General features: G+C 39.2%; 1 protein-coding gene across 1 annotated transcript in view; it reads right to left on the reverse strand.

Moving 5' to 3' along the window:
• The window catches only part of ATRN (attractin), a 251,846-nt gene that overhangs the window by 94,981 nt on the left and 137,055 nt on the right, over positions 1–19,810 (reverse strand). Inside the window, exon 24 of the mRNA XM_054028816.1 lies at positions 19,632–19,789. Coding sequence (XP_053884791.1) covers positions 19,632–19,789 — 158 coding nt within the window. The remainder of the gene's footprint in view (positions 1–19,631; positions 19,790–19,810) is intronic.

The following is a 19,810-nucleotide window of genomic DNA, read 5'->3' on the forward strand; positions in this document are numbered from 1 at the left end:
CCAAAGGGGGAAAAAAAAGTTTGAAGGAGGGATTTCAAGTAGACTAAATGAGTTACTTTTGTGGCTATGAGGGGCAGCCTGGGATGTTACTGAGTCTGTATACGGGGGTTACAGTGTGGAAGTTATTTAATCATCTGAAAAAGTTGACAAATCTGAATAAATAATGCAATGAGAAAGGGTATCAGATGAATAGTTGCAACATTGATTCATCTGGCATTTAGAGGAGGGGAAGATAATAGAGAGGCTTTGGGCACATGCCTTGTTGGTCTAAGGATTAATCTCGTATTAAAAGTATCAGCCATTGTTCATTTAAACCTCCAAAAATAATTTTCTATCCCTCCTCCTCTATATGCAGCTTTATAATTTTGTAGAAAAAATGCTTGCACCAAACAGAGAGTTTCCCACAGTAATACTTATTTCTCACTATGAATAAATGGTCAAAATAAAGCTTCCATTCAAATTGGATTTTCTGACCTATTGTTGAGGGCTATGCTGTTGAAAAATGGCATCACTTGTTACATCAGTGTGGGAGACCAATGCAAGAAAGGATTGATTTATTTCCTGCTTGCCTTACCTTACTAGCTGAGCCCCACAACTTTATGGCACAAATGTAAAATATGGTGCAAATACAAGAACCAGCTTACTTCTGATATTCAGCTGAGATGAAAATTGATTTACATTCTACCACTGGGCTGCCTTACTGCAGTAGTCACAAATTGTCACTTTTCAGCTAACTGGCTGCAGTCAGCAGTTGGCTCAGAAATACCATTTATATATATTTTTGTCTCTCCCTGTGAGCTTTCAGATTGCTGTGCAGAGCAAAAAGTGGGAATAGTTTTCTTTAAATTACAAAGAGTACTTAAGATCTAGTCCCCCCCATTTCTGTGTGTCAAAGAACTTCCACACAAATCTATCAGACTGGCAGGGTCCACTCAATAGATAGCCAGGTGCAGAATAGTGATGCCCATCTAGATGAAAGTGCACAAGCAAGCAATATCAAGCAAAGGCTCATAATTGGTAGAGGAACCTTAATTCAGGTCCCTTATATATACACACATGATAGAACACTGCCAAACATCATGTACAAAATGTGTGGCTCAGCAAGAGAGAGAAACCAGCTCTTCTCACAGCCTTTTGCCTTATTCACTTTCCAGCCTGCCTGCACACTGAATGAGATAAGTGTCTTGTAGAGGAAACAGAATGTAGTCATGTAACTAAAGACAACTATAATGCATACATGCAAGAAGTCTGAATTAAAGTTGCGTTGGCAACTTTACTTCTGGCATTTTTAAAAAACGTTTGTAGCCTTAAGCATTCCTCTCTACGTAATTTCCTAGCGCACACTCAATGGAGATAGAATGTTCAGAGCTTGCAGGAGCAAGTCTAAGAAATTCAAATGAACCTGTGTGATTGGTATTTGTCAGGAGTTTGTAACTCGAACATGTGGGTGCATTTTCATGTCGACAGCATGACCACAGGACTACTCCTTTGGCAAATTTCAATCCTGAACACATGGAGGCACTTCAGCTTTCCAAAAATACAATAGGAAAAACTAGGAAATTTTCCCGCTCACGTGGATCCTGGAAACAGCTGAAGTGGTTTTGTTGAAACTTTACATAATATTTCAGCCTAAAGCAGAGGGCCAGCATGGAAAATTTCATCTCAACTGGTTTAGTTTGGCAATGTTATCATCAGCTGAAAACAAAGGCTTAGGGTGTTAAGCAAATTTAACTATAGATATGTCTACCTGCTCAGACTATAAAAAGGGAAACGTCCTAAAACCTTTGTATTTGCCTTGTTTTAATGCTGTGGGGAACAAAACTACCAAATTGAAATAATCTCCAGATTTTATTTATTTCTAGTGGCCCAAGCACTCTATCACCAACTTTGCATCCTCTCCCCAAATCCTTGTATTGTGCACATAAGCACACTTTATCCTGAGTTCAACGAAAGGGGATAGAGGACTAATAAAGCATAATCAAGAGATGCTGGCAAGGTCTTCCTGGCCAAAGCAGTTTGCCTCTGAACTGGTCCTCTTTTTGGCTATGTCCTGACACTACGACGATCCTATTGTCTTCACTATCCATCCTTTTTTATCCAATTGTGTCTAATTCTGAAGACTGCATCAATGCTGAATAAAGTTGCCTCCGGTCAGATCTCTATTTCTGGAATGACTGTGTGTTTTAATTTTACAGTTTAAATGCTTAGTATTTCTTCTCAGCACATTATAAAAACAAATGTTTCATGGTATATTGCTTTCAGAAAAGATAAGACAGACTAGACTACAAAAAAAAAAAACTTTGTAAAAACATATCATTCGTTATTCAAAACCTAAGTTAGGAATTTGCTACAGGATGTGGAATTCATCTGAAACTAAAAAGGAAAAAAAAAAAACATTTGATTTAAAAAAAAAAAAAATCACATTTTCCACAGCTAGGTTTAAAAGCATTTGAGTTCAAACTATGAGACTTCCTGAAAAACCTTTACAATATCAACCCTTATACTAGACCTCAGATGTGTTTATGCTGCAAAGCTGTTTTGAGTTATCTTGAGCTTGGCAGCTGGGATATTAAACTAATGCATTAGCCTGAAAGTCTGTCAGTTGGCAAGCTTCTTGCAAGGGAAATGGGTACTGCTAATGGAGTCTAGCTGCAGGAGACAAATCTCAGCTACAAACAGCACAAAAATTACCTTTCCTGGTAAACCACAGGCCAGTCTCTCCATACCACAAAGGCAGGAAAAAAGTTATTTAGAATGTCATCTGGAGTTTAGGGCAACTTTGCAGATGCTAAGTGGACATTGCTACTACTGCCATTGTCTTTGTACCCCAAGACTCTATCCTACATGTAACGATAGTTTACATTTACTTATTTTAATTTGATTTTGTTTTATAAATTAATATAAGAGTAACTATGCCAGAGACTAGACACCCTTTAACAACAACAGAACAAGAACAAATCCAACAGCCAATTATATTACACAAAAACACACAAACTAAACCATTACCATTGAAAAAGTCCCGCCTTTCCCAGTTATCACTCAATGTTAGTATTCACTATAAAATATTGCTGTTTGAGCATGTTTGTAAAGAATCAAACTAGTTGACTGCATGCTGACCAGGACTTTGCAAGTCAATGTAAACCAAGACAAATTGTGTTCATCAACATATCAACTCATTGTGAAGGATTCAAAATTTGTAGTGCAGGCCAGCTCCCAAACATTCTCCATCCCCTAAAACCTAGGAAACCAATGAGCTTTACAGAGGGTAGGTACTTTACAGACATGTTAAACAAAAGGTGCCTGTAAACTGACCAGAAAACAAGAAGAAAATGAAACTAAGGATTGACAAAGATCAGTATTCATGTCACTTTTTGTTTTGGTTTTGGTTTAAGCTGTGGAATAGTTGCCAGAAGAGAGGTGATAGCCTCATTACTTCATAGAATCATAGAATATCAGAGTTGGAAGGGACCTCAAGAGGTCATCTAGTCCAACCCCCTGCTCAAAGCAGGACCAATTCCCAGCTAAATCATCCCAGCCAGGGCTTTGTCAAGCCGGGCCTTAAAAACCTCCAAGGAAGGAGACTCCACCACCTCCCTAGGTAACGCATTCCAGTGTTTCACCACCCTCCTAGTGAAATAGTTTTTCCTGATATCCAACCTGGACCTCCCCCACTGCAACTTGAGACCATTGCTCCTTGTTCTGTCATCTGCCACCACTGAGAACAGCCGAGCTCCATCCTCTTTGGAACCCCCCTTCAGGTAGTTGAAGGCTGCTATCAAATCCCCCCTCATTCTTCTCTTCTGGAGACTAAACAATCCCAGTTCTCTCAGCCTCTCCTCATAAGTCATGTGCTCCAGACCCCTAATCATTTTTGTTGCCCTCCGCTGGACTCTTTCCAATTTTTCCACATCCTTCTTGTAGTGTGGGGACCAAAACTGGACACAGTATTCCAGATGAGGCCTCACCAATGTCGAATAAAGGGGAACGATCACGTTCCTCGATCTGCTGGCAATGCCCCTACTTATACAGCCCAAAATGCCGTTAGCCTTCTTGGCAACAAGAGCACACTGTTGACTCATATCCAGCTTCTCGTCCACTGTGACCCCTAGGTCCTTTTCAGCAGAACTGCTACCTAGCCATTCGGTCCCTAGTCTGTAGCAGTGCATGGGATTCTTCCGTCCTAAGTGCAGGACTCTGCACTTGTCCTTGTTGAACCTCATCAGGTTTTTTTCTGCCCAATCCTCTAATTTGTCTAGGTCCCTCTGTATCCGATCCCTACCCTCTAGTGTATCTACCACGCCTCCTAGTTTAGTGTCATCTGCAAACTTGCTGAGAGTGCAGTCCACACCATCCTCCAGATCATTAATAAAGATATTAAACAAAACCGGCCCCAGGACCGACCCTTGGGGCACTCCGCTTGAAACCGGCTGCCAACTAGACATGGAGCCATTGATCACTACCCGTTGAGCCCGACGATCTAGCCAGCTTTCTATCCACCTTACAGTCCATTCATCCAGCCCATACTTCTTTAACTTGGTGGCAAGAATACTGTGGGAGACAGTATCAAAAGCTTTGCTAAAGTCAAGAAATAACACATCCACTGCTTTCCCCTCATCCACAGAGCCAGTTATCTCATCATAGAAGGCAATTAGGTTAGTCAGGCACGACTTCCCCTTCGTGAATCCATGCTGACTGTTCCTGATCACTTTCCTCTCCTCTAAATGTTTCATAATTGATTCCTTGAGGACCTGCTCCATGATTTTTCCAGGGACTGAGGTGAGGCTGACTGGCCTGTAGTTCCCCGGATCCTCCTTGTATCAATTCAAACCAGACAAAACTCTAGAAATATGCACAACAGAAAACAATCCTGCACTGATAGGAGATGGAATGGATGGCCTAATAAAGTCTTGGCTATCTACAGGTTACTGGGACCTAAAAGCGATTTCTATCAATTACACCTCTACCCTCGATATAACGCTGTCCTCAGGAGCCAAAAAATCTTACCACGTCATAGGTGAAACAGCGTTATATCGAACTTGCTTTGATCCACCGGAGTGCGCAGCCCCGCCCGCCCCGGAGCACTGCTTTACCACGTTATATCCGAATTCGTGTTACATGGAGTCGCGTTATATCGGGGTAGAGGTGTATATGGAATGAATAACGAAAACTCACAGATTTTATTAATATTTGTAAAGTGCTGAGCATTAAAGTCGCTATAGACGTGATAAGTGTTTTATATAAAGCCCAGTAACAAAAATATTTTCTAGTAACGACACTTATCATTAGACAATACCAAAGCTGCACACCATTTCAGATTGCTTGTTGTGTTATCTTACTGCATGAAGCAGCTGTAATCAAAAAATGTTTCTCAACAGCCTACTTATTTCTAGGAAAAAAGATAAGAGAACCAGAGTTTTCACACTGATTAAAGGAACTGTATGGAGGTACATTTCAACATTATAAAAATCATTTGTTTGCTCACTGTTTATATAATGAACTATTGGAAGCCTGAAAATGAAATTGGGCCCTTTAAACTTTTTCTCTTTATTGTGTGCATATTGGTTGCAGGGTTGATTGTTTCTGAGTATATGGCTGGTGGTATTTTTGTTTTGTTTTTTAAATAAAAAGGAAGAGCAAAGAAGCATGTGCTTTGGAAAGAAACAGGATTATTCCAGCAGTGTATCATACCATATTAAGGCACATCTAGCAGATTCAGCAGCAACATCTGACAATTCATTATTTATTCAGAGTTCCTATGCCAGATTGTGTGTCATATGCTGGACTTCGTTTGGGTAGATTTTTTCCCTGGGTTTATGTTACAGGAGAGTTGAGCTGGAACTAAATTTCACTTTTCTAGCAGGCAAAATAAGCAAGCCATTTAAACGACTTCAGGACACTCATTATCAGTAACCAGCAGTTCCCTTTCATTCCACCAGTTGTTGAAGGCCCAGATTATGTGGAATATTTGTCTTCTATTGTGACATGGAGAACTTTCTCATATAAAGATGATAATTCCGAATTAATGACTAATTTTGATCCTGCTATCTAAAACATTTACTAATACTTTCATATCATTTAGTGAAGCAATGGGTCTATAGGAAAAACACCTTAATGTGTTCTTACTGGTCCTATAGATTAATGAATTCTGGAAAAGAGGCAGATTGTAGGCAATAATTATACACAACAGTTAAGATTAAATAAAAAGGGTGGGCTTTTTAAAAAAAATAAAATCTACTTGAGCAGTTTTGTCATATGGTAATACAAATAATATCCATTTTAAAAATCCTGCCTTTTTCCCTTTTATACTCTGCAGGGCATCTCTACCCTGTTCCATATTTACAGGACAACTAAATTAACTTTTTAATTGGGATTTTAAAAGAGCATCTATTCCTATTTACAGGCAACTAAAACACTCTTACACATTCAGATACAACAGCAACTGGCATTATAATTATGGCAACTGGCATATAAACACCTAGACAGGTAAGTCTCCTGCAATTCAAGCATCATATAAGCAGCGTAAAACTTACCACACCCATGTAAGAGAGACAAGGTGGGTGAGGTAATATCTTTTATCAGACCAATTTCTGTTGGTAAAAGAGAGCAGCTTTCAAGCTACACAGAGCTGTTCTGCAGGTGCCAGAGAAGACCTCTGTGTAGCCCAAAGCTTGTCTCTTTCACCAGCAGAAGTCTGCCCAAAAAAAGGTATTACCTCACCCTCCTTGTCCCTCTAATATCCTGGGACCAACACAGCTGCAACAATACTGCACACACCAACATTAAACCAATCCGTAAGGCCACCAAAAAACCCTTCTTGCTCTAAGAAGCCCAACACCCACAAATCCCTCAGCTGTCACATAACACTTGAGAAAATAGATGGGAGTTTGCAGCATACACGGAAGGTCAAAGGCTGGCTATTTTAGAAAAAGGGGAGCCAATTCAAGAATGAAGATTTTTTTCACAGGAGACAACACTGCCTTTTACATGATGAAGGCCCAGCTTGGGTACCTCCTTGGACCACAAATCTCTTACACAGGCATGTTCCAGATCTCATACCAGTAAATATCCTTCTATCCTAACACCATTTCAAGTAAGGAGATAGCAGACTTCTCATTTCAATGGAGAAGGGAGCTGCCTTATTTTTGGAGCATATGCACTTCTACCCCGATATAACGCTGTCCTCGGGAGCAAAAAAAATCTTACCGCGTTATAGGTGAAACCGCGTTATATCGAACTTGCTTTGATCTGCCGGAGCATGCAGCCCCACCCCCCGGAGCGCTGCTTTACCGCGTAATATCCAAATTCGTGCTATATCGAGTCGCGTTATATCGGGGTAGAGATGTATTTAAATTTAAGTAGCTCCCTTTCTTGGATCTCTCTGTTAGGTATTAGCCATTTGGGACCTGGAGTTTTACATTTGAAGAGGTACAGTTTGTTTTTGTAAAACAATCACCATCCCCCATCTCCCCATATCCCAAATGGAAACCCAGCTCTTCAAGTAACCCCATCTAGTCATCAGTAAATTTCTCACCCTACATCTCTTTCATCCTGCAGTTTACAATGCTGTACGAATGTATTATAATAAAACTGGAGAATGAAAAGATTGAAGCATCTGTTTAAGACTGTGAAACCATTTAACACAACTTAATGACCCAAGAGGCAGAACTACAAAAAGAATAGTAGGTTAATTCACTTCTAAAGGTAACATTTTCTGGCTTCAAGAAAAACCATTTCTTCATCATCAAAACACTTTATACATTGCCATAACTACAGAGACATCCTAAAACCATTATAGATAATACTACATTGTTCCTCAAACAAAAACTGATGTCAGCAACATAGGGCAGTGGTACCATCACAAAGTCCAACTTAACTGAAATGGCTTTAGAGTCGCAGTTCACTCCAAGTGCAAAAACCCCACCATAATATATGGATTACATAGAAATACATGCCATACTACTGTTCTACAATAAAACATCAGCAACCTTGAAAAAGAAAGCTACTCATGCTGATATCACCTATCATCGGAAAGTCATTACCTTAGGTGGCAAGTCCTAAAAGTTGCAACACCTCCTGAAAATGGTGGACTGTCTTCTAAAACAATTCCTAATTTTCAAGGATTTAGAAAGCTGCTTGCAAAAATGCTCCCTAATGTTAAAGGGAAGAACTTCTAAAAAGGGAGAAAAATGTCACCAATTGATGCCAAAAATAAGAAGGAAAGAGCAGATAGAAAGGAAACAGCTGTTTCATGTTTTAAAGTATCATTTAACTGTTCTGTTTCAAATCTCCCCATACCCAACAGGAGATGTCAGTTTGCCTGTTCTGGAAATCAGCATGTAATTGCATATCACTGAAAGTAATTACATTCAACAGTAAATTTCACAAGATTAAAACAAACTGATTTATCTTTCATTGTTCAGTTTAAAGCAAGTATCCCATCATGGTCAGGAAAAGATGTAGTGTGATGGGCTCCTAGGCATATGCAATTATATTTATCCAAAGGAAAGAGACACCATGAACCATCATTAACAAGAGACTTGAATATTCTACTGCTGTCAGAGTCTGACAATGAAGAGTGTGAGGGGGTGGGGTGTACATATCGCATACTGGCTTTACTCCATCACCTTTATCCATCCCTAATGCAGGGAGCATAGTAAGCATACACAGTCAACATACTGAAGGCCTTTCAGGAAAGTTACCAAAACCACCACATTTAATTTGCTTATGAACATGGAATCGGTTATCATCCAGTCTTAATTTAGGGTAGTATTTCCATTTTACCCTTAAAGCCTACCAGATGCATTACAAAACAAGCTTTGTAGTTAGTCTGTAAAGCTCCTTAGAGAGATAACACTCTAGGTGGGCTTTCTGTACTGGATACATGTACCCTTAAAGAAAGAGAAAGCTTAAAATAAAAAAGGAACTATAAATCCAATATTACACATTCACCAAGTTCCATTCTTATGCTACAGCCTACTGCTAACCACCTGTCAGAGGGTAACTGCATCTCAATGTTTGTTTTGCTGAAATGTTTTGACTCCGCATTCTCACAAATGCTTCCCAAGCCATACTAAACAGTGTATTGCATGTAAAATTTAAGTCTAATTGAAATGGCTATGCCAATTCATACTAATGATGGTCACCTGGTTTAACAGTGACAGAATTGGTGAAAACAGCAGCACAAAGAACCAAGTATCATAAGGAAGGAAACGTAACTCAAACCTGCTTTAGTAATGGTTTAACCTTTCTTTGGTTTTGAAACAAGAATTTAATGTTTAAGCATTTTGCTTGAATAGTCCTAAGAACCCCAGACATATTATGTTAGTGATAACATGATAATGAATGTCCCTTACATTGTATGAGGGTTTAACCTCTACTAGTAATATAAATTTATGGCAATTTGCAAAATATTGGTTAATATTTCACTTCCAAATAGCTGAATTGAGTATAGCAGGAGATGCGCCTGCTGTATTCAATAAGAAGTCCATTCTTTGGAAGTATCTTAATTTATCTTAAATTAGAGATGTACTCTGAAATTTGACTAACAATGGTATCTTAGTGTTCCATGTGTGCTGTGTCTTCAGAATGCCATATCGAGTGCCATATCTAGCTGCCAGCTCTGCAAACTTTGTGCATTCAGAGTCAATTTCAATTCTTGCTTCTTGCACACAACGAAGAGTATATGTTTTGGAATCAAAAGAGACATTCAGTGACAACTGTGCAACTCAAACACCTTCAATGGGATTGCACGTGCATTCATTAAATTGACCGGCAATTAATTCTCTTGATGCACAGCAATATATAGAATCCAGTTCATTCCTTCTTAACTGTGCTGGCACTGAATGATTAACAGGAGAAAAAAAGCAGTAAAAATGGCATGAAAAATAAGTACAGTAGCACCTCAGAGTTACGAACACCTTGGAAATGGAGGCTGTTTGTAACTCTGAAATGTTCGTAACTCTGAACAAAATGTTATAGTTGTTCTTTCAAAAGTTTTCAACTGAACATTGACTTATTACTGCTTTGAAACTATACTATGTAGAAGAAAAATGCTGCTTTTAACCATCTTAATTTAAATGAAACAAGCACAGAAGCAGTTTCCTTACTTTGTCAAATCCGTTTTTTTTTTGTTTTTTTTTTTAAACTTTCCCTTTATTTTGTAGTAGTTTACGTTTAACACAGCACTGTACTTGCTCTTTCTGGGGGAGTGGAAGGGGGTCTCTGCTGCTGCCTGATTGCATACTTCTGGTTTCAAATGAGGCGTGTGGTTGACCAGTCAGGTCGCAACTCTAGTATTCATAACTCTGAGGTTCTACTGTAGCTATGACTCCATAAACAAAGGAAGCAGATTTGTTACATGAGGTGCCATTTTATATAACCACTTTTTAGAGAAGAACAGTACTCCCATACTTATATGTTCAAAGGTTTCATTTCATTACTATTTGATTTGGAAAAGTGATATGTTCATCTTTCTACAAGATACAACCATCTTGACCAAATTTGATAAGAAACTGGAGGAAACATAAAAAGCTATGTACAATAGAATCCACTAATAAGAAATTCCATTTATAATGAAATAGAATGCAAGTCCCAAACTGTTCCAATGTGCCAATTTCACTTTCAGTCCCACTGACACATACTCCTTACAAAATGCTTTCATTTCAAGAGTAATTGGTGTGCTGTGTAACTTAAATGTGTACATTTATATGAATGGTTAAGCTGCCCTCATCTAGATTATCAATGAAAAGAATACTTTACGTAAATTAAAAAATGGATTTATTTAGGATGTGTTACAGGCTGAACTAAATTTTCAATTTTGCCATGTGTTACAATTTCTATGCTTGAGTTTTCAGCCTTTAATCATAAGCCAACTATCAATTTCACAAAGGTGGATGATTTCCATCTTCATGCTCCACATTCATTTATTTCACTAAATAAGTTTGTAAGTGATTCGATATATTAAATGGATTCACAAAATACTCTGATACCATGATGGGAAGCACCTTTTAAATACCTAAAATGCTTGGCTTATGAGCACCCCAGAAAGTGGGACACATGCTATGCAGGTGATTTAAAATATCCGCAAGTAGGAAGCGTCAAAGCTCTATATAGGGCTTAGTTTCTGAAATAAATGTGCTGGAGAAATACAAAAAAATCCACCAAGATTGAACTTCACACAAAAACCATTTCAGAGGTTGGGGATATGCAGATATCAACAGCAGAAACAATTTCATCTATACTCCACTCCCCAATCCCTTTTCCCCCTCCATGGTAGTAATTAAATCCAGGGCCGCCCAGAGGGGGAGCAAGTGGGGCAATTTGCCCCAGGCCCCATGAGAATATAGTATTCTACAGTATGGCAACTTTTTTTTTTTTAATGTAAAGGGCCGCCGGAGTTGCTTTACAACTTAAGTGAACTGAAGCCGTCCCACTGGTCACCCCATATTTCAGGTCCTCAAAACCTAAACTGTCCAATTGCAACATGATGCTCTACTCTGAAATATTATGCTGTGATGGCCGCTGCTACCACGGAAGTTTTCTTAAGCCTCATGTAGTTGGGATGGAGTTCTTCAAGCCAATGGCACATAGTAAGCATATAGTGAGATTCTGCAAAGGAATATTTAATATAGTTCATATGCAAGAGGTTGTAAAAGTCGCTATGCCTTTCTTGCTCTTTGGAACATGTGGTTCATAAGGATGCTAATAAATTAGAAAGGGTTCAGAGAAGAGCCAAGAGAATGATTAAAGGTTAGAATACATACCTTATAGTGATAGACTGAAGGACCTCAATTTATTTATCTTAATAAAAGGAGGTTAACGGGTGACTAGATTACAGTCTTTCAGTATGTACATGGAGAACAAACATTTTATAATGAGCTCCTCAATCTAGCAGAGAAAGGTGTAACATGATCTAATGGCTGGAAACGGAAGCTACACAAATTCAGGATAGCGAGTATAAAGGCACAATCTACCGTGGGTAGCAGTGGAGTCTCCATTCGAGCCATTTTTAAATCGAGACTGGATGTTTTTCTAAAAAATCTGCCCTAGGAATTATTTTAGGGACATTCTATGGCCTGTATTATAGAAGAGGTAGACTAATTGATCACAATGGTCCCTTCTGGCTTTGGAATCTATGAATAACTTAACCATCAGGTCATTCAGTAAAGAGAACTCAATCCAACACAGGAGAGAGAAATGAACCAAACTGATGGTCAATGATATGGTTACAAACTATATCTCCAGGGACCATGTTAACTTGTTATATACAGAGGCAAAAAGAGCCAGACTTTAGAATTTGTGTACTCCCAATGGCCTCAGTACAAGAATCATGACACAAGAAAACAACGTATATATTAATTTTGAGGGTAAAAATACCATAAATACTAGATTTGCAAAATACGCTTGCCTGGCTAGCCTCTTACTTTATTAGAAAACTTAAAGCTGTTAAAATCGGTTTCAAATTAGCTATACTAGCATCTATATGTTTGATCTACTAGCAATTTTGAAGAGAAGTTCATTTACTGGAGTTTGTTCAAAGTAAATGTACGTCAGTTTAATACTGCTGATGTCTACACAAGTATCAAAGAGGATTTCACGTTCTCTCCATTAGGTGATTGTCAGATACTGTATTTTAGTTTCACAAATGTAAACTGAGAGGGAAAACACTGTTTTCAATTCAAATAATCAGTAAAATTCCACTGCACGTTCCTATGTTGAATTTCCTTCCTCCTTAGTTGTGATATTCTAAAGCTGTATTATTTTTATAATCCAAGAGATTATTTTCCTGTACAAATAGAGCAACAGTTTTATAAACTGTCATAAAAGACAAGGATTACAGGTAAAATAAAACGTTAGCTACATCATACCACTTTCACATGACCATTCAAAAAAAAAAAATGATATTTTTAGAGGTACATTGTCTCTCCTGCTTCTGGTAAGGATTACTTAATACAGCACATTCAAGACAGAATAGACTGAAGTGGAAAGGTCAATAGTATGCCTTATACAACGCTCAGAGGCTTAATATGATTAAGCCAAACTAAATCTACTAACAGCGAAGAACTAGAGGGCAAATAGAGAAGAATACCAAGACATTTTTCAACAAGAACTTACCTGTGTTTTCAAAGGAAGCTTGGCAAACTAAGTTTTTAAATGAACTCCACAACGTGGCTTTCATAAAATGGAAGTTATTCAGACAGAGCTAACCCAGAAACAGATTTCTGTAACTTTTTTTAAAAAGGCCCTCTACATTTTGCAGTTTTAATTCTGAAAGGATTTAAAATGATTATTTTCTAAAAGTAGGGGAGGAAAAAAAAAGACATCCTACACCAATATACTTTAAAAACTAACTGAAGTGGTTTTGGAGAGAGGTGGAGCAACCAGGGGAAAAAAGCCAGATTTCAGCATTGGCAGGAACATAGCTATCTCTAGCACAAAAGAGCATTTATATGCTCAGAGTCCAGCTTAAAAAGGCAAGGAGAGGGGGTAGGAGAGCCAGAAACACAGGGCAAATTTGAATTAAGAACCTCAGGAGCAATATTTTTTAAAAAAAATTAAGTAGTATCATCTACTGTAGATTTCTACAGCTTTTTAAAAAAGCTTTGTACTAGACAGACTTGATCATGCAGAACATGACAAAGATGAGAATGAGCTAGTACAACAGAACTTGTGTACTAGGAATATTCATTATGCTATTCAAACTAGAAAACAAAAAGGCCAATCTGAGCAATACACATCATTAGATATGAATAAAGAAAAATGGCTAAAAATGTTTAAGTTGCAAAGAAATGACATAGAACTACTCTGTCTGCTAGCTTATCACACAAGCCACAATTTGAAATTATCACATTTTAAATGAATTCACCACAATTTAAGAACTGAAAACAGTAGTTTCAAAAGAAAATTAGCACATTGTAAGTATTGGCAGAAAGTTTAAACATGAAACATGTTGCTGCAATGATCAAAACTGCAGGAGGCAGCCTTCTTAAAAAAATACCTCCTAGATACTTTGCAACATGGAGTCTGAACTAACAAATTAAGCCAAGCTACTTGTCCCAAAGGACTTGCAATCTAAATTCGATAGGACATACATGGTAAAACAATGAACAATAATTTAGGAACGCGCGTTGAGTGGAGAGATTACTAGAGAGGCGGAGGCAGGAAATATTCTTGAAAAGTGTGGGATTTAAGATAAGGAGGAGGGAGGGGATGGACTGTTTCACTTAAAAAAAAATCCAGTAATGTCTAGGAATTCCGATCAAGGAGCAGTTATTAAGCAGTCCCTTCCCAAATTAGTTCACAAGGTAGGTGAGGAAACACCACCACAGAAGGTAAGAAGCTGAGTGTGGAAAAACAAGGGAAACAATAAGGGAGAGGAGTGGGAGAAATATAAGATGCTAGTGAGTGAGTAGGAAAAAATGAGATGAGGTAGATTACACAGAGCCTTAAAGGCAAGGTTAAATCCCTCACTGCAGACCCTGGAGGACAATTATATTTTCTCATCCACCTTTTTCAATGATCCTTTAGGAATTCTTCCCCGTACATCTTTTATACAAAAGCATTCTGTGAACAGCTATGCAAGAATTATGAGGAAGTGGAAGGAGCAACTGTTGGAGCAAGAGACCCTAGGTTTATCAACATCATGTATAAATCTAGACTAGCTCAAGTTCATGAGGAGAAAATTGTGCAATATAAAGAATTAAGGGAAAAGAAGAAAATAATTGGACTGTGAGATACTAATTTTTTTAAAAAAGTTATGGCAAAGATCAGAATTTTCCCAGGGGAAGCAGAGGAGAATTTAAGAAATCTGCGCAGAACTAAGGAAAATATGCTACTGTTGGTGAATGTGCAATGCGGAAGAAGCCACATAATTCAGATGTGGCATTTAAAAGAGCCAAATTAGGCAGATTCTGGCATTAGAATGGGGAGCATAATGTGGGATGATATACGGTGTCCTAGAATTCATTATGGCAAATCTTTCAAGTAGTATGAAGAAAAGCAAACCTGCTAATGCATCTGTAACAGTCATACGATAATTGTGAGTCAAGGGAAACCAAGGTAAATAATACAGAGTAGTTTAGTAGTTAGGATCTGACAGATGGCAAAGTTGATTTTTGTTATTGGCAAAATAAAAAGTTCATTGAATTCTTGAAAAACACTGTCTACACAAAAAATTGCTTTGAACATTTCTCAAGCACTCCTAGTACCTTTACAATTACATCTGCTCAAAGCAAGTCCCATCAACGCCTCACACGAAACTCAATAGGACCAAAGTATATGGTGGTGTGGTGACAGAAAGAGCAAGTGTCACCAGAAGGGGAACAAGGTCAGGCACCATAGAACCCGCTGTCACAGACGTGTCACTGAGGATAATGCAGAGAACTCAGGTAATGAAAGAAACTCAACACATGACTTACGATTTCATCTTTGTATTAGCTAGAGAATGGGAGTGAAAAGGAGTACAAGAGTTGGGTTTATACTTCACAGAGTGCGGTCACTATTACTCTAAGGGAAAAAAATGTCTTCCCTCTCCAGGGAGCAAACAAGCAGGGCACAGAACACATTCTGGTTGCTATTTAACAGCTGCAAGAATAACGGTCCTCCAGGCCCATCCCCAAAATACCCCTTTGCCTGCACCTCCAGATGCCAATTAATCTAGCTCAATGGTTCTCAAAATGTGGGTTGGGACCCCAAAAATGGCATTAGACTTGCTGGGACACAGGGCTGAAGGCCGAGCCCCACCGCCCAGGGGCTCCGGCTTCAGCTTCAGCCGTGGGCCTCAGGCTACAGGCCCCCTGCCTGGGGCTGAAGCCCTTGGGCTTTGGCCCCCCTGCCCAGAGCAGCGGAGCTAAGGCTTTGGCCTTCCCTTGATTCCCCACAAGGGGCTTGGGCTTCCCTCCCCCTCCTGGGGTCATGTAGTAATATTTGTTATCAGAAGGGGGTCATGGTGCAATGAAGTTTGAGAACCTCCTGATTCTAGCTCAAGGCCATCAGTATGTTTCATAGAATCATAGAACTGGAAGGGACCTTGAGAGGTCATCTAGTCCAATCCCCTGCACTCAAGGCAGGACTAAGTATTAGACCATCCCTGACAGGTGTTTGTCCAACCTGCTCTTAAAAATCCCCAATGATGGAGATTCTACAACCTCCCTAGGCAATTTATTCCAGTGCTTAACCACTCTGACAGGTAGAAAGTTTTTCCTAATGTCCAACCTAAACCTCCCTTGCTGAAATTTAAGCCCATTGCTTCTTGTCCTAGCCTCAGAGGTTAAGAACAATTTTTCTCCCTCCTCCTTGTAACAACCTTTTATGTACTTGAAAACTGTTAGCATGTCCCCTCTCAGTCTTCTCTTTTCCAGCCTAAACAAACCCAATTTTTTCCAATCTTCCCCCATAGGTCATGTTTTCTAGATCTTTAATCATTTTTGTTGCTCTTTTCTGGACTTTCTCCAATTTGTCCACATCTTTCCTGAAATGTGGAGCCCAGAACTGGACACAATACTCCACTTGAGGCCTAATCACCACGGAGTAGTGCGGAAGAATTACTTCTCGTGTCTTGCTTACAATACTCCTGCTAATACATCCCAGAATGATGTTTGCTTTTTTTGCAAAAGCGTTACACTGTTGATTCATATTTAGCTTGTGATCCACCATGACCTCCAGATCCCTTTCTGCAGTACTCCTTCCTAGACAGTCATTTCCCATTTTGTATGTGTGCAACTGATTGTTCCTTCGTAAGTGGAGTACTTTGCATTTCTCCTTATTGAATTACATCCTATTTACTTAAGACCATCTCTGCAGTTTGTCGAGATCATTTTGAATTTTAATCCTATCCTGCAAAGCACTTACAACCCCACCCAGATTGGTATCGTCAGCAAACTTTATAAGTGTACTCTCTATGCCATTATCTAAATCATTGATGAGGATATTAAACAGAACTGGACCCAGAACCAATCCCTGCGGGAACCCACTCGTTATGCCCTTCCAGCATGACTGTGAACCACTGATAACTACTGTCTGGGAATGATTTTCCAACTAGTTATGCACCCACCTTATAGTAGCTCTATCTAGGTTGTATTTCCCTAGTTTGTTTATGAGAAGGTCATGTGAGACAGTGTCAAAAGCCTTACTAAAGTCAAGATATACCACATTTACCGCTTCCCCCCATCCACAAGGCTTGTTACCCTGTCAAAGAAAGCTATCAGGTTGGTTTGATGCTATTTGTTCTGGACAAATCCATGCTGACTGTTATTTATCACCTTATTATCTTCTAGGTGTTTGCAAATTGATTGCTTAATTATTTGCTCCATTATCTTTCCTGGTACAGAAGTTAAGCTGACTGGTCTGTAATTCCCCAGGTTGTCCTTATTTCCCTTTTTATAGATGGGCACTATATTTGCCCTTTTCCAGTCTTCTGGAACGTTTCCCATCTTCCATCACTTCTCAAAGATAATTGCTAATGGCTCATATCTCCTCAGTCAGCTCGAGTTTGTTACTGTGCTGATGCAAACAACCAACCTTTGAGAGCATCCCCCTAATCATAGCAGCATGCCTATTGCTCTCAGCCAGTCTGGGGTTCTGAACTACAGGTTCTGGGTCTGGTGAATGAAATGCTGTTGCCTCACTTCCCTGGCCTGTCCACCCAACATGGAAAATAGCTTTTTCAGATGACAATCATGCTTGCTGGGCAAAGAATAGAACTATGGTTGTCATCAACAGTCCAAGCACAATTTGGGAAACAGCTTGCAAAAACACTTCATAATCTCAGAGACATTGTGCACTTTGATTACACATGCTATGTAGGGCACTATGTATTACCATCTCCAGCTAAATAGCCCCCACAGTAGGCTTAGCAACATGAAATGCATATATCCATCAGCAGTACTCATCTGAGGTTGCCAGTTTTCACAAAGTAATTACTACTCTCGTTAACAGCAAGTACACGTGGAAGAATTTATGGACAAGTTCCCCAGAGATACAGAAACTGTATTACTCATTAAGACATTCTATACCAACAGCACCTCATTCTAGGTCTCGATCACAATCCTGTTCCCCCAATCACTGGAAGTATTCCTGGCCCAAAAGTGGCACTTGGCCCAGTAGAAGTCCAGAGTCAGCTGGCAGTTGACCTAGGCCTGAATAAAAGTATGGCCAGATCTTCTCTTACCTACTTGCACTGTCAGCAGCTGCAACAAGGACTCCATGGACTACAGTTCTTGCTCTCTGGAGCTTTCTCCACTACCATTTCTGAGCCTCTGCTGCCATTTGACTCTGCATGTCTCCCAGGCCAGGATATCCTTCTGGTTTCCACAACACCTTACAAGTTCTACACATCCCTATGCCATGAAGCTGTGACAGGGATAGGGAGTTTGGATTATACAAAATGTTCTGGTACTGAAGCACCAGAAGTGAGTATTAAGGCTAGTTAGTGTGGATGATGAACCTTCCTAGGGTCAAGTGGTATTATAAACACTTATCTGCAATATTTAACCTTGAAACTGTTAAAGATGCACCTCTCATTAACTGTACTGGTTCCATGCCAACAACATAAAATAGTATAAAAAACCCCCCTGCTTTTTTTTGCCACCATAATTAGCAGGAATGATTCTGGTTACCTGGGTATTCAATCTGTTGAGTAGGAGGTGCCACATTATTTGTAATTTTTCTGACTACCACCATACCTTGGGCAAAAAAAGTCTTACATTATCCTGATGTACTGTACCTGCTAATGAGTTCTAAAAAGAGTAGTCCAACAAACTATATATAAAAAAGAAAGTTTAAAAAAGTTTAATCTAGAAAAAACAAAAAGAAAAAGCATTTTAAAGTAAAAAGAATGTGCAGATTCACTAGGTTAAAAATGGCAACTGTGGTGTCTATTGCAAAGTATCTGAGAATATGATTTCAGAACTGAGCAAAAATATAAGCAAAGTGTCTGACCCAGTATGGCCATTCTTATGTTCTAATCCCTCTGATGATGTAGGACTACTGTAATGAGGTGTACTTGCGCCACATGTGACCAGAACAGAAAGAGATATACACAGGACACTGAACCAAAGAAGAGAACTAACCCACAGGCCCCATCGCTCCTGGAGCAAAGCCTCCAGCTGTGTGTAAGCAAGAACAAGAAATAAAAAGAGGCAGCAGAACCAACAAAAGCTTCCTCTGTTCGTTTCCACACCAACGACCTGCGTTTTTTGACATTTGGTTACTTTTCCCTGACAGTGAGGAACAATATAATATATTTGTTATAAAAGCTAAAGACTGGGTTTTTTTAATATATTTCTATGACAACACTGGACCATGCTGAGTGCCCCCTGAAATAATCAAAAGCCCAATTTCTTTGCTTCTGGAGCAGCAGATTTCCCCAGGTCCATTTTCAGATCTGTAGGAGACAGCAGCAATGCCAGAAGATGGGGGGAACGGGGCACCATTTTATTATTAGTCGTTTTGGAATTGCTTGCCAAAGGAAAGATCTTTGTTCATCCTTTGTCTGGTGCTGTGTTCCACTATCTGAGGCTGTGGCTCAACTCAGACAATGCACAGCATATCACATTTACTGACGCTTCAGGGAAGGAGGAGATGACAAGTTGTGTTAATAGTGTACGTCTGTTAGTTATTAAGAGAGTTCTTACCTGTATTTTTATTGGCCAGGTGAAGTTGCTGACATAAACAAAGAAAGTGATGTTGGGATTGCTCCGGAAATCAAATTTCTCATTGGAGAAGCTGTCCTTGTATTCCTTTATGTTGGACTTTGAAACAACTGGAATCTCCTCTCCTGCCTGTGTGCCAGCTGTTTCAGAATTTAAAAAGT

This window comes from Malaclemys terrapin, chromosome 5, assembly GCF_027887155.1.
Source record: "Malaclemys terrapin pileata isolate rMalTer1 chromosome 5, rMalTer1.hap1, whole genome shotgun sequence".
Lineage (NCBI taxonomy): Eukaryota > Metazoa > Chordata > Testudines > Emydidae > Malaclemys > Malaclemys terrapin.